General features: G+C 40.5%; 1 protein-coding gene across 1 annotated transcript in view; it reads right to left on the bottom strand.

Moving 5' to 3' along the window:
* LOC306760546 (solute carrier family 12 member 9) overlaps nucleotides 1-15,700 on the bottom strand; it is a 67,009-nt gene that overhangs the window by 17,951 nt on the left and 33,358 nt on the right. The window contains exon 9 of the mRNA XM_079246441.1: nucleotides 3,656-3,780. Coding sequence (XP_079102567.1) covers nucleotides 3,656-3,780 — 125 coding nt within the window. The remainder of the gene's footprint in view (nucleotides 1-3,655; nucleotides 3,781-15,700) is intronic.

Here is a 15,700-nt window from a genome sequence, read left to right as displayed (position 1 = left end):
TGAAACGGACCGGGACCTGCGTTTGTTGGCGGACCAAGTCTGCTTCTTTGATTCGAGTCAGAATACGTTTGGCGTGTTCACGTTCCCCCAAACAAAGCGACTTTCCGAGCAAACGGATGAGTAGAGGTGGGAAAATGGAATGGAAAAATCGAATAGACGGAGTTTTGCGTCACAATTTTAAGATTGATTTTTTTTAAATAAATCAATGGTTTTTTCAAATAAATAAAATGAATCTACAATAAAACATATCTTTTTATTGTTTTTGTTAATCTTTTGACTTGTCCTCTTGGGCATTCTAGCAGCAGAACGATGGTCTGGCTACTGGGTTGTTTTTTCTAATTGAAATCAAGATAAATGACGAGCAAAAAAAAGTTTTGTACATTTTTTTGTTTTTAATCTTTAATAATCAGCAATATCAAAGAATTGCGAGAATCGCAATTTAAATTGAATCGGCACCCAAAAAGTCTGAATCGAATCGGGACAAAAGCAAATCGTCACAGCCCTACAGATGAGGATTCCAATCAAAAAGGCTGATGTGAAAATGTCCTTTTCACTGCTGAGTTTGAGCTGTTATTGTTTTTCCTTCAGTATTTGTTTCCCCAGAACAATGCACGCAGAACAGAACTCCTCACAGGTACGACTCTATGATGAACTCCACAGGAAAAAGAGAACCAGACATGTGACTCAAGTCTGCAAGAAAGTCTCCAAAAAATCTGAGAAGTTTCTGTCAGCAAGACAAAAAAAGAAGAACTCAGAGGGTTGATGGTAACAACATGCATTTAATAACAGGCGACCAAACTAACTCACGCTAAACCAAGAGGATGTTTTCTGCACAAAAATTTATCATGCTTCACTTTGATGTGTTGCACAAACAGAAAACTTCTGGAAAATAAGGATGCAGAAGCGTGAATATGTTTAAACTAAGCTGTTAGAGAACATGCTCAACAAGCTGCAGGTGGTAAGCAAAGCTTCACTGCAGACAGATTTAACAAACTCATCACCTTTTTCCTGCCAGACACTTCTACCTGAAGTCCTGCTCTCCAGGAACATGCCTGTCGACAGAGCACAGGCTCACTGAACAGGGATGAGTATGAAAATGATGCATTGTGAACAATAGGAAAGCTTTCTTCTGCAGCAGCGTGTAACATGAGCTGCACATCATGTATGTGCAGTGAAAGCAGATATAAATGCAGGTATTTTAGTATTTTGCTGTGCGACAGTGAGGACTGAGACTGTCTATGTTATTATATTCTGCACTAAATACTGCCCCCACCAGATTAAACCATTACTGAGCTATGGGACTGGTTCTGTTCTGCAGAACCTCCATGGCAACACTGTGACTCAGCAAAACAAACAGAAAACTTAGAGATAACATTCAACTTATGTTTTTACATTAAAGGTGGAGTATATAAGATTTTCAATATTTTCAAAATAAATTAACTAAAAAAATAACTACAAACATAATTAGAAAGTCTTTTAAACATGTAGGTTCCAGTCTGTCCATATTTGATGTGTTATTAAATTACAAGTTTAATTAATGACAAAGACCCTTCTTAAATGTTTGCCTACCAGTAAAAAAAAAAAAAGTGCTTTTTGTCATTTGTCATTAATTAAACTTGATTCAAAGAATCATCACAGATTCAAAGAAACGCAACAGGATTAGGGAAGAAGTGACAAACCAAGAGTAATTGTAAGATCGTCTTTTGCTGGCTGGAGAGAGCTAACAGGTCAGGTAGGAAGCAGGATGGATTGATGGGGGCGCGTGACGGGAACATGGCAAAATGCAATCTGTTGGTTTTCCTTATGTAGGCTGTTTATTATGAACTGGCTGGAATTGATGTGTTTGTAAAGTTCCCTGAGATGACATTTGTTTGTTTGTGGATACAAATAAACATAAACTCAACTGAATTCATACAAAGAGCTCAAAATACCTGACCTTGTTTTTAAAAAACTTTTTGGGCTTTAAGTGCCTCTTGTAGACCACCCCACACATATTCTGTTTGTTAACATCATGAAATAGTTAGAATAAGAAGAAAAACTAAGGATGTTTACCTCAAGCACACAGTGAAAACTCTTTATAACTCCAACTTTTACTTTGTTTTTGTGAAAAAACAAAGAGTCATTGTGAAAACAATGGTTGTGATTCTGCAGACATCCCAACTCATCATGGTGAACGTGCTCGCTCATAATAGTCTTGTTTATTTAGAACAAAAAACAGCTTTTTCTTTTCTTTTCTGGTACATTTTGCAGGGATGAACAGAAAACACTGAACTATACGATAGTTTATATTCCTGTCCAGAACACGACGTTTAAGTCACAGCATAACATTTGTTTTCACTTTTTGATCAACATTTTGACAAACATCTTAAAACATGTCAGAGCTCAGTTTTTTCTTCTCATAATCATGTATTTACATTTCTATTTGCTTTGTAATGGGGCAGAAACTTAAAAAAATGTCAAAGAAGAAAAACATGACTTCATTTGTGAAGAAATTCACTGTATTTGTTTTTTTTTTTTTAAAGTCTGCTTATTTCATGTCATGTACTGATATTCCTAGAGGCTTTTTACAGCCAATATGACTGGAGCTCTGGACGAAAACATCCCCCAACGTCACAGAAGACTGACATATTCCATTTAACCTCCATCATTTCTGTTTCATTGGACTTAAATGCATCATATTAAACAAGCAGCTGCTGCCAAAGAGCTTCATCTGCAGCTTCAAGCGATCTTCTGTTGGGTGTAAGATGAGACTACAGTTGTTCTTTGCAGCGTCAACACGCAGATATCCCTTTAATCCACCCACACCCTCTAACTCCACTTTCAGAGAACAGTTAAATGAATCCTTCTGCTGAATAAATCCTTACAGAAAGCTTTTGTCAAACTGAATTACTGATCAGCCTCTCCGCTTCCCAGACACGCAGCGTGTTAACACTGTTTGCTGCCGGATCTTCATTCCAGCCACTGATGTGTCTGAGATACGGGAAGCTTCTTTCAGGCCATGTGGCTCATTTCCAACTGCAGGAGAATATATAATAGTAAACGCAGCGTTGGAGGCAATCTGTCAAAACAATGAAGCAACGTGTGGTATTTAAACACTCGCTCTGCTTCTTAACAATAAGACAGAAGCACTTTAAATGTTTAAGATGTATTTCAGTGCTGCTGCTAGAAAACAACCTGGTTATTGGATTTTGGAGGATGTTTTGTGGGCGACACCGTCAGCAGCTCAGACTGGAAACGTGGGATGACTCATAAAAAGGTGCAGAGTGAATCAAAAGTGGAAATCTGGCTGTGTCATGATGTTGCCCAGCCACATAAACACCGTCCTCAGGTTATCGTTTTAATAAATTAGGCTTACTGTGAGTGTCCGAGGAATACAAACACACACAGATGCACACGCAAACACGGTAAATTTTAACCTCAGAGCATCTCTATGCACCATTACTCCAACATGCAGCTCAGGCTGCACCCCACAAAAACAGTCACCGTTTTACTGTCAGTCCCCGTCCAACACCGGGCTGTAAGCACGGCCCAGTTTTATGTCTTTAATTAGCATCCCGCCACTTCACAGCTTTCCAGCTTGCATATAGTGGCACACACTTAACAGCGCAGAAGAGACAAAGGGAAGGTGTGTGTGCTGAGGCGCTGATATCTTTACCTGAAATTAGGTGCAGAGGCCCATTCCAGAGCGAGGCAAGCCAAGTCAACGGCAGCGTAGACCAATAGGAAGAAGATGGTCACAATGCTGGCGATGGTGTTCAGCTTCCCTGCAAACAGCACCAGCTGCAGAGGAAACACAGGGAGGGTTAACATGAAGGGTACGTCCAACAACCTCCACCAGCAACCTCCTCACATCATCATGTTGATGTGAGGAAAGCAGCTTCAACATGTGTTCACATTGTTTATCAGCTCAAACAAGGAAGAGGTTTTCCACTTCTCAAGCAGATCCAAAGCCCTGGTATCACAAACCAAACCACAACTATAACAACCTTTTATCTGGTTTTTGTATGGTGGCCCTGAAGATCAAACCACAACGTCAAATAAAAAAATACAACAAATCACAATGAAGTGAAAATGCGGATGACAAAATAAACTACATGAACCTACTGGAAGGAGGAGGTACCAGTGGGCAACATGAGAAGTCGCTGATTGGACGACGGCACCAGCATCCAATCAGTGATTTCTTCTGTTGCACATTTCCTCCTCTGTAGTTGTGATTTTTCATTTGTAGGTGTGGTTAGCATTTCAAGGCTGTCAACTGTATCTTGTCTGTGAGAAGGGCCGCTTGCCAACAAGCATGTCAGGTGAAAGTAGCGACCATGAGCATGAAGGGGGGCTCCTAAGGGGTGACCCGCTTTGAAACCCAACAGAGCAGTGACAACATGGAGAGTTTGTGATGAGTGGTTGGCTGGTGTGGTGACGAAGGGAATATCCACACCAGCCTTTTTGGAAAGTCCACTTTGTTTGTGGTCTTGTGAATGTGCAAACAAATTCTGATTTGATCCAAAGCATTGGACTCAGTCCACCTACAAACGCAGGTCTCTGTTCTTTTCAAGAACAAATACAGGAAACGGACTACAAAACAAAGAGCATTGTGGGTTTGGTACATGGCACCATCAGTAAAACAACCAAAACATGGACACATGCTCTAACACGAGCAGTCATTACTCCACTGACAACATAAAAAAAACTCAACAGACTTGTGAGAGTCACTTAACTTAAAACTTTGGGGCATATTCTAGGAGACCGCTCTGACGAAACCCTTCTGATTTCTAACCAGAAGCGTGTTTTTCATGGCAGTGGTACGTATTTCAGCACAACACCAGCATAAGACTGCTTAATGTTTGCTGCCAGTAGTGCTGTTTGTTACGTAAACAAACTGTTATTTGTATAGCAGTGAGAAAATGAAGAAAAATAGGAAGAACATGAAGAATAAAGTGGTAAGTAGTGTCGTTTAAACCCAAGCTAATTTCGCTCTGAGCAGCTCAACCTGATCTGCTCCTGTTTGTGTATATTTTATTCTGTTTGTGTTTGGTAGGATTTATGCTGAAAACTGTTTATCTATGTCCTGTTATAAAATCCTAAAGAGCCATAATGGAGACATCAGCACAGTTTAATCTTCTGTGTTGGATCTGTCATGATCAGCATTTATGTATTGTAGTTTCTATTCTGTTCTATTCTACAGTTATTTAGCAGACGATTTTATCCAAAGCGACTTACATATGAGAGTGAGAACAACACAAGCACGAAATCAGTCTTGTGGTTAGTTCTGGTTTCCTGTTTTATTCTGTCATTCGTTTCTCTTTTGAGTACCGTTTTGCTTTCCACTTCGTCATGAGTACACCTGGTTTCAGTTAGCTAACCCACTCCTACTGTGTTACGTTAGTGTTGCTCAGTGTATTAATACACCTCGCCTAGCAGCTCGTCCAGTCAGATCATGTCACATCTCAGCCTTGTCCATGTCTGATCAGTTTTCTTAAGTTTGTTGCTGGGATTAAACATTTGTTCCTGCACCTTCCTGCCTCTCATGCCTGCATTTGGGACTTCATCATCGAAATCGTGACAGGATCCATGTTAAATGATACTGTCTTTGATTAGTGAAATGAAATGATACAGAAATAAGTACAAGAACAGTAAAAGCTGAATGAACATTTAAGATATTCAATACTGTAACAAAGAAGCCTTTATAATGTAATATGTTCATGTATTTAAACACTGGTTGGAGGCCATGAATTTAGCCCAAAGAGACTCTAGAACTGCCTCTGGTTAGATGTGGTCATCAGTTTGCACCTGTCACCTGGGAAGCTGGACACCGTGAAAATGGGACCTTCTTGTATTTTTCCCAGAAGAACCTGAAGGAACCACCAGATGCTGTCTGGCTGCAGTGGGAGCCGCCAGCTCAGAGCGAGGATAACTTTTAATTAAGATGCTATCAGAGTCTCTGCTCAGCTACTTGCACTCAGCGGTGTTAGCAGTGGCAGCTACATGACACGCAGCCTAACACGAACATGTTATTTAAATTCTCTGAGTCTGATTCGGAGGAAGAATATGACTCACCCCCCTCCTTTAATAGACAGAAAAGTGAAATGATGAGCACAGAGTAACCCGCAATGTTCTGACATCAGGACATGTGAACAGGCAAGATACGCGTAGAGGGGAGCAAATAAGTACAAGCTTCCACAGTTCAACTCCACGAGTTTATTTACATCCTAAAACACATTGGATTTGTTTTACTTTTTGGTCGTTGAAGGGAAAATATAAAACTTTTGAAAGTTGCTTGACTGAATGTGTTCTGAATTCTGGATCCAGCAGAAACGAGATACTGTTACAGTTCATGCTTAAATATAGACTCACTGTCTACTTTGTTGGGTCCAACCCAAACCCCAATCACATGCCAGCACCTCGACACATGTAGACAGTCAAGATGGTTTACCCAAGTTCAAGCCGAATGGGGGAGAAAGGAGATTGACTGTCATGGTTGTTGTTCTTGTTACACACAACCATAGCCAGGGTTTCCAGAGAAGGTCTGAAGAAGAGAAAACATCCAGCGAGCATCAGTTGTCTGGACCAGAATGTCTGGTTGATGTTAGAGGTCAGAGGTGAATGGACAGACTGGTTGGAGATGATAGACAGGAAGTCAGATAAACACTGGTTCCAACCAAGATATGCAGAATATCATCTGAACAAACAACACGTCCAACCTGTAAGCAGATGTTCTCCAGCAGCAGAAGACCACACCGGGTTCCCTCCTGTCAGTAAGAACAGGAAACTGAGGCTACAATTCACACAGACTCACCAGAACTGGACAATAGAAGATGGAGAAACGTTGCTGGTCTGATGAGTCTCCATTTCAGCTCCACATTCACATGGTGGGATCAGAATTTGGTGCAAACATCATGATCCACTATGCTTTGGATCTAATGTTTAACCTCTTTAGTACCAACATGGCATGGATTCCACTGATACTGAGGTCAGTCACCAGATCTCAGTCCAACTGTTGCTGCTCCTAAGATATGGAATAGTCTTCCTCTTCACATCAGAGCTGCTCAATCTGTCTCTGATAAGTCTGTCCTTAAAACCCACTTCTTCCGCTGGTATTTGGTCATATCTGAGCTTTTTCTTTTCTTTGTGTATTTTAATTTTTTTTACTTTTATTTTAGATTTTTGTTTTGAGTCCAGATTTTATTCATTTTTTAATGTGCAGTGTTTAATTTTAAATTGTGGAGTGTTGTTGTTTTATTGTTCAGCACTTTGGGCAGCTGCTGCTGTAGGAATGTGTAGAACAGCTTTGGGACGTGGTGGAACGGGAGATTCTCATCATGATGAGCAGCAACTGTGTGATGCTTCATGTCAACATGGAGCAAAACCTCTGAGGAATGTTTCCAACACCTCGTTGAATCTTTGACGCCAAGAAATAATGCTATTCTAAGGGGTAAAAAAGGGTCCAACCAAGAACTAGCAAGGTGGTCTTCTTACAGTGGCCATGAAGTGTAATCACACTTATGGATACTGAGGTGTATGTAGTATTATCTGTTCTTTATAAGTTATCTTTTGGATTGTGATTTCTTCCTGCACAAGAAAAAGAGGTCAAACAATCCACTGTATTTCACTACAATGAAAAAGATGAATGATTATTATTATTATCATTATTACTATTATTATTATTATTATTAACGGTGAATTTTCTGAAAGCTAAAGAAGCAAATAGCTCCTCAGCAGATCTGCAGAAAAGTAAGGTAACATTTGTAAACATTTCCACAAATAATCCGAACTTCAAACGTTTTTATCATGCCACTGGTATAAACACTCAAATGTCTTCAGTAGCATAAGAAGACATTTTAACACCTTCCCTTTATTCTAATCAATCAATCAAACATCACTTCAAAGCTTTTTTTGTTCATCTTGTTTTAAAAGGTCAGAGACTAGAATATAAATCTTTGTTTCATATCTGACCAGTAAACAATCAGCAGTTGTTTCTGAGTGCTCTGATGTCTTTCGCTTATTTCTTTAATCTTCACTGCAGAGCTTTTCATGTCGGCTTATTTGATTAAAGTTTCATTGGTGCACATTAAGTAATTAGCCACTTCCTAAAGTTCAGTAGAACTTTATTTTGCATTTCAGAAACAAATTTTACCGACAAATATAAAAGTTTAAGAAGAAAGCAGAAGTCCGTCATTCACTGTGCATTTTTACATGAACTGTAACTAACACCTGATGTCTTCATATCATCCCCATAGTTTCACTCTCAGACTGCACAAACAGAGAAAAGATCAATTATCTGGAGAAAGTCGTGTCTCACCGGCAGGTGGTCAGAAAAAAAACTCCACGAGATGCACAGAGAGAACGCAGAGGAGAAGAACGGGAAAGAGGGGGGGGCCGTTGGAGAGGAGAAAATAAAGACGAATGAAAATGAGAAAGAGCATCGCTGACCTGCGGCAGTCAGAGTTAGTGGGTGTCTCTCCAGCACTCCCCAGGGAGCCGGCTTTACTACGGCATTAATTAGTCATTAACTCAGACACGGGCCAGCGTGGACGACCATGGTGACAGCACACCCACTGTGTGTGTGTGTGTGTGTGTGTGTGTGTGTGTGTGTGTGTGTGTGAGAGAGAGAGAGTGTGTGTGTGTGTGTGTGTGCATACGAACACAATAAATCTCTCTTGGGTAGATTTCTGTGTAGCCATCTAAAAGACTTTTTACTGGAGGGTCATGAACATCTTCCACATATTTTACTGCAAAATGACACACACACACACACACACACACGCAGAGTACTTCATAAAGAGAAACACTTTGACAACGCTTTGCACCACAAACTCTGTTTCAGGTTGCAGGACAGAGTAACTCCTGCATGCTAACGTGCTCATACGTCTTAAACAGGTAAGTGAAAGAGGAATTGTATGTATTTTAAGATTCTGCACCTCCGGAAACTGCAGGACTAAAGGGATTGCTTGTGATATTTCTTTACTCCAATTTCATGGTAAGAGAACTGTCACAGCATAGTGAGAACTCAACGCTGCTACATGCTTAACATAAACTTACTGAATAAGAACAGAGGATCTACGCTTCACTCCAGAATCAATACAAACAGTTTCTTTTTGTACAAGATGAAGAAATTGAAATCTGCCTCATCTAAAGATCAGTTGTCACATAAAATATGATATACTGATATGTTATTACATCGTTGAGACTCCAAAGGAGGAATCTGCAGGACAGTTCCTGCAGAGTTTCTCTGTTTCCCTGCTTCAACACACTGGACTCCAATTGATTAAAAAGCAGAATTGTGGAGAGCTTGTCAGACATCCATTTAATCTGAATCAGGTGCATTGCAGCAGGAAAACCTCACACTAAGAACCAGATGTCAGCCTTTTCAGAAAACTGGAATCCTTTCACAACCCAAACATAACTCCCTAACCACATATATTATAAAACAATAACCTTGTTTTTCCGGCTCTTCATGTACACGCATGCATAATGCCCATAACTCCTGCTGTAGCACATACACAATTCATCCTCAGTAATTTCTACTACAACTTACTGACATCTGGATAAGCTCATGGAACGGCCCCCCATCACTCCTTTCTGATATGTTGATCAAGTCTTTGCAGGTGCCGTCCTAATCAGTGGCATGAGTCACACCTGGACCCAGTGTGCTCTGCCACTGCTTAAGGCCTTGTCCATACATAGCAGGAAGCTCACAAAACAAAGACATTTTTCTCCGATTTCGCCTGTCATCCACATAAAAACACAGACTGTCAAAAACAATTCTTTAAAAAAAACAAACAAAAAAAAACTGACAAAAGTGAAGATGTGACCAAGTGAATTCTGCAAGGGGATGTGCCGTGATAGCAGTGCACAGACTCTTGCGTTGACTGGACTCAACCGTAAGCAGGATGCCAGCCTGGCCCAAACTGGTAACCTTGCATCGGTCCCAAAGCTGGTACGCAGAATTGATTCCAACATGGAGAGGATGTCTGCAAGGATTGGTGGAAATTGACCGCCCCATTCGGCAGTTTGGAGCTGCCAGCCTGAGACCTGCTATGGACTCAAGGCCATGGGCAAATTATTTTCCTCGCCTGGAACCCAAACAACAATCATATCTGGATTCGGCTTCCCAGCGGCCTTGAGCCGGTGCAACCCCCCTGAGAACAGAAGAAGAGATGTTCATAGACGCTCTATCCCCCTCCTCAACCACCCCTCGCCCCTCCCCTCCTGACTCACCGCCTCCCTGGACTGTGTGTCCCGTTTGAGTTTGTGTTTAAGTGTATATGAGGTGTTTTTTTCTCTCTTCAGAGTCCGCCATCTTGAGGCACAATCCAGAGATAATTTTTTTTTTTATTCCCTTGACCCCTACATTCCTAATGTATCTCTGTTCTTATCTTTTATAAGGTGGCACCAGTAAAACGGCTGTGGGGCCTAATATTAGTTTAGATCTGTAAAAATCTGTCATAAATGTTAAATGTCTGTATGTCAAACCTTGGACGAGCTGGCTTGAACTTTGAATTTCCTCTCGGGGATGAATAAAGTATCTTTGATTTTTTTTTTATTTTTGATGTGTGAATACGCTGTTGGCACGTCTGCATGTGGACATATATAACATGTGATGAAGATTTTTCATCTGCGACAAAAAAATATGTCACAGATGCGATCTTTGTTTCCAACAACATGGACGTCCTCAGAACTGTGTTAGCTTTTATCCATTGTCCAAACGATTTGTGTGCAGACGACCAAAGACAAAGGACGACATTTAGGGCAGTTATTTTCTGCCTAGGTGTACGGGTGATACCGTCACCTAAAGGTTTGATATGCTTATGAATGTGCTTAACAATGAGGTTATGAGGATAGGTGTGGACGGATTTCTTTTTGAAAAACGAGGTCGGGTGGATGCTTTTTTTTTTTCTGGCCGGGGGGGGGGGGGGGGGACATTCAGTTTTACAAAAACCTGGCTACGTGTGGACATGGCTTTTTAAATTAAAACCAGAGCTTTTTTCTTGGTTTCTCTCATCTCTCCTCTAAACCCTGCAATCAGATTCAAAATCTGCATTCAAGATGGTGCGTTAATGTATTTGGGATTCACTTCAACCTGTTTATTTTTTCTCAAAATTGGACATGGTTTAAGAGTTCTTCCAGACTTAAGCTGGGAGATTACCTGGGTTTGTGCAGGAGTGGCACCTTGTGGTTTGGTCTGTTCTGTTTGGGTTTACTTTGGTTATGTTACATACACATGCCTATGCATCTATGCACCACCTTCATTACTGACAGTCTTTCACATGTTTTCCTTATGCTTCTTCTGTAAAGTTAATTTTTGTAGAAAACCCACGGAGCCTGCCTGCCTTTATATTGCAGCCTTTGAGCTAGGCTGTAACACACAATCTATCTGGTCATGTTTAGCAATAATACTGTCTGTCTTGTCCGTCTTGCCCACCGCTCTTGTTTCTGCTCTGTGATTTAGGAAAAAAAAAAAATCATCTTCCGTTTATTTTTTTATTTATTTATTTTTTTGCTTCATCTTTTAGTTTCCTACAACGACCACAAAAACTCTTCTCTCACTGATTTGAGGCTCCTCGATTTCCAAGGTGCAAAGTATTGATAACATAAGTGTGGGAGTTCGATTCCAGGCTTTCCTTGACTATGTGCCGAAGTGTCCTTGGGCAAGACACTGAACCTCAAGTTGCCCCCCTCCCCCCCCCCCCCCCCGATGTGCCTATCGGGCTATGAGTGTTTATGTAAGTCGCTTTGGATAAAAGCGCCGCTTTGCTAAATGACTGTAGAATAGAATAGAGTAGAATAGAATAGAACCACTAGGCTATTTATCCTATCTGCCTCTTAATCCGGTTAGAAATTAAACTAGTCGTTAAGGTTGTCACAAATATCATGGAATTATCCGATCACAAGTGTTTCAGTTAATCAGTTTTTTTTTTTTACATCATCATCATGGTTGTCTTTATTTGTACCTGTACAAAACATTTGAGTCAATTTCAATGTTTTCTGTGCCAAAGCACCATGACATCCTTTTTGTACGTCTGTATTCTGCAGCACAAAAGTTTTACTGCCCCCTAGTGGTTGTTTTAGGACAACTTACTTTCACAAGTAGCCACGAGTGTGCCAAGAGTCTTTGCTTTCTGCAGCCACAGTTTGTCTACAGTTGCTTTGTTTGGTGTGAACGTGCATGCTTATTGCTTATCCAAACGCTTCTGACCTCTTGCCACCTGTGGAGGTATTTTACTCCTTTTAATCAAGAGGACAGTTTTTTTAATTTAAGTTTGATTGAAAGTCTGATTGTAATCTGGTGTTGAACACTCAAGACTCTGCGGGATGAAAAGGGAAGGAGTGGCTCTTGGTAACTGGCACTCTTGGTTAAAGTAAAATGGCTGCAGAACTCAGTGAAAAGTTTGAAGAGATTCAAGTTGGTTTTAGTTTTCTACAAGAGTTGGAACAGTACAAGAGTTAAGCGATCTGCACAGCCATGGCAAAGAGAAGAGGAAAAAACAACACATGATGCTTAGCCAAATTTGGCCCCAACTGCATCTAATATACAGCCCTGTTGATCCAGGATCTAGGCTGGAATGACGAGGTGCTAAGAACAACTTTTGCTCCTCACTTTCAGTCCAGTAAAGTTAGTATTTAATAGTTCTCTGCTTTGAATTGGATATGTAATTCATGGTTCCAGTCCTCATTAAATGTCGCATCATGTCGCATGTTGGAGTGACATGTCTGTCATAGCTTCCAGTTTTCAGATTCTTCAACACACCACTATTGTTTCACAAGCAGCAGAGGAAATTTCAGCAGAAGCCCAAGTGGATACTTCTTTATCCAAGTACAGTTATTGTTGTGTCTGGCCTTGTCCAAATGTATTTGGAGGAGTTTCCCTTTTAAGATCTAAATTCTCACTTCCTCTGCCTCTGATCCGGAGGCCACTGACGAGTGTGAAGGTATTTTATCTTCTTAAATTAAAACCAGAGCTTTTTTCTTGGTTTCTCTCTTGTCTCTCCTCTAAACCTTGCCATCAGATTCAAAATCTGCATTCAAGATGGTGTATTAATGTATTTGGGATTTACTTCAACCCGTTTTTTCCTCAAAACTGGGATATATATATATATATATATATATATATATATATATATATATATATATATATATATATATCTACACACATACACATACATACACACACACACACACACACGTGGAGAATAAGTAAAGACAAAGACTTATTTATGACACATTTACAGTCAAGTTAGACTTGGTGAAACTGGGTCCTCATCAGTAATCATGAGAAAATGCATATTCCTTAACAGCTAAATTTACAAATCTTTGCTTAACTTTGAAAACGATTTTTCGATGCTGTCACAGCGTCATCATATCTGGCTCTCCATTGGCTGGGACTTTTGACAGGGTCAGCAAATACTTAATGTTTTTTGTACTTGTGTAAAGAAACAACTAATCTCAATGTGAAGCAAGAATGTAACCAAAGCATCAGAAAACTGGAAGCAGTGCTCTTCTGAGAGAAAATGTGAGTCACAGCAGCGAGTGGCATGGTTCAGACATCTAATGAAAATACTTCTAGAAACCATCCTGTGGAGCCAGGAGGAACATGTCCAACTCTGAGCAGATGGCACTCTGAATTCACCCAAATTAAACACTGTGTGAGAAGGACTGAGGAGGAACAGAAGCTGTACTGTTCTTCCTACCAAACACTCCAACCTGGACCCCGGATGAGCAGTGGACAATGCAGGAAGTCCATGAAAGTAAAATCAGAGCTAAATTTCACTTAGACAGACCTATAACAGATCGAATCTTTATTTTCTTTTGATTTAACGACCACCATGTAGATCTCGTCAACTATTTTACTGTTCCAACTGTTGTAGAAAACTTAAACCAACCTGATTCTCTTCTGAGTTTTCTTTTCCCCGAGTTCTACGGTCATTTTTCTCCATCTAAGAGCTCCAATAACAGCGAGCTGCCCCTTCCCGCAGAGTCTCGAGTGTTCAAGGCCAGATTACAATCAGACTTTTGTCATCAGTTAATCACTCAAATGGAGGAGGAGGACACAGAGAGGAAGAGGAGGACAGTAAATGATCTTTGATAGCGGCAGAGAAGCAGCTAACGATTTCAATCTAAACGCTCATCCTCGTCTCCTTGAGAGTGGCGAAGGATGAGAGGAAAAGAGCGAGAAGGAGCAAATAATGACAAGCCATTCAGCCTTTAACACTCACCTCAGATAATGATGGTTTAGTCTGGACTATTTGCTCGTAAAATCCTCCACCTCCTCTTTGTCCCCCCCATCCCCAGCCTGCTATCCTCTGCCAATATTTTCTCCTCTGTAAAATTGACTTCTTTCCCCTCATTTAGAAGACAAGAGGAGGGAAAAAGCACAATCACATTTCTTGCCTTTGTTGGGCAGAATGAAAGAGATGAGGCCACACTCGTCTCATTCTGCATTAGAGGTTCGGTTTAAGGATCTGATTGCTCTTTGTTGCAGAATAAATATTAAACAGCTGTTTGTCCTGTTCTTATATTTGACTTCCAGTATATTTGATTATTTATCATGTAAAAAAATTACATTTTTGAAACATTGTGGGTTTTAAATTCCTAATCATTTAGTTTAAGCCAACTTTAATTTTAATCCATTCTGATCAAAGCAAAATTTTAGTTAACTGACTGTTTTTATCAGCACACCAATGAGTTGTGCAGTTAAAGCGGCACAAGTGGGAGGTGAAATGACAGAATTATTACTGTAAGATGCTGCAAGCATCTGGGTGTTACCAGAGGGCCGTGTTACTAAATCTTGCAGGGTTTAACTCCAGCACCAGTGGGCATGTAGACTTAGCAGGTGGTCAGCCAAACAACTCCAGCATCTCCTGGCTTTATAACTGAGGCTGTGGGGAATGCATGTCCGAAAACAAACCATATCAGAAACGTCACGCTGACCAGGGTTGTATCAGAATAAATACAAGATTCTGGTTCTGACCTGAAACGGATGATGTGAACACATCCACAGGAATTGGTGCTTGAGTTAGAAACTCGCTGTATTGTTAAAGTAGCAATACATAAGTTTACAACCTTAAAACTCTGTACTTCTTTCTCATTAAGATGGTACGCTGATGTTCATGATGTTCATCACGGTTTCCCTGTAGCATCCAGGGGCTGAGAAACCACACTTCACTACTTTTCATCCTGCTCCTTTTGCTTTACGCCACAACACAACATCCATTTTCTATGTGTACAAATGTGTGATTCAGCAAAGAAATACAAGAGGACATTTTCAGAGGAAAAGAAAGAAAAAGGGACGAAGCAAGAGAGGAGTCGTGATTGGATGGACTTTTCCCGACTGAAGAGATCTCAGAGAAGAGACAGGATGCAAGATGGATGCTAAATTACACATCATTAAGGACATTAAAAATATAAAAGATACTGAAGTTCAGAAATGATGCTTTAAGCCTAATGCACTTAGCTGGCATGAGAAAAATGTGTTTTTTCACCTGAGTTTGTCTGTCATCTTTCAGCAACATAACTCAAAAGATTTTGGATGGAGTTCAGAATGCAAATACGGACCACAACTTAGAGGGGCCGCCTCAACATTTGATCAGACTTTCAAGCAACCCGGATCACTGCCTGGATCCAGGAAATCTTTTAAAGGATTCTTTGTGATGGGGAGATAGGAGAGTAAATAATGCCCCCCCCGTCACTGAAACAAAACATTGCA

Source organism: Telmatherina bonti, assembly GCF_933228915.1.
Source record: "Telmatherina bonti genome assembly, chromosome: 9".
Classification (NCBI taxonomy): domain Eukaryota; kingdom Metazoa; phylum Chordata; class Actinopteri; order Atheriniformes; family Telmatherinidae; genus Telmatherina; species Telmatherina bonti.
The sequence above is the reverse complement of the archived record's forward strand: the minus strand, read 5'-3'. Positions and strand labels throughout refer to the sequence as shown.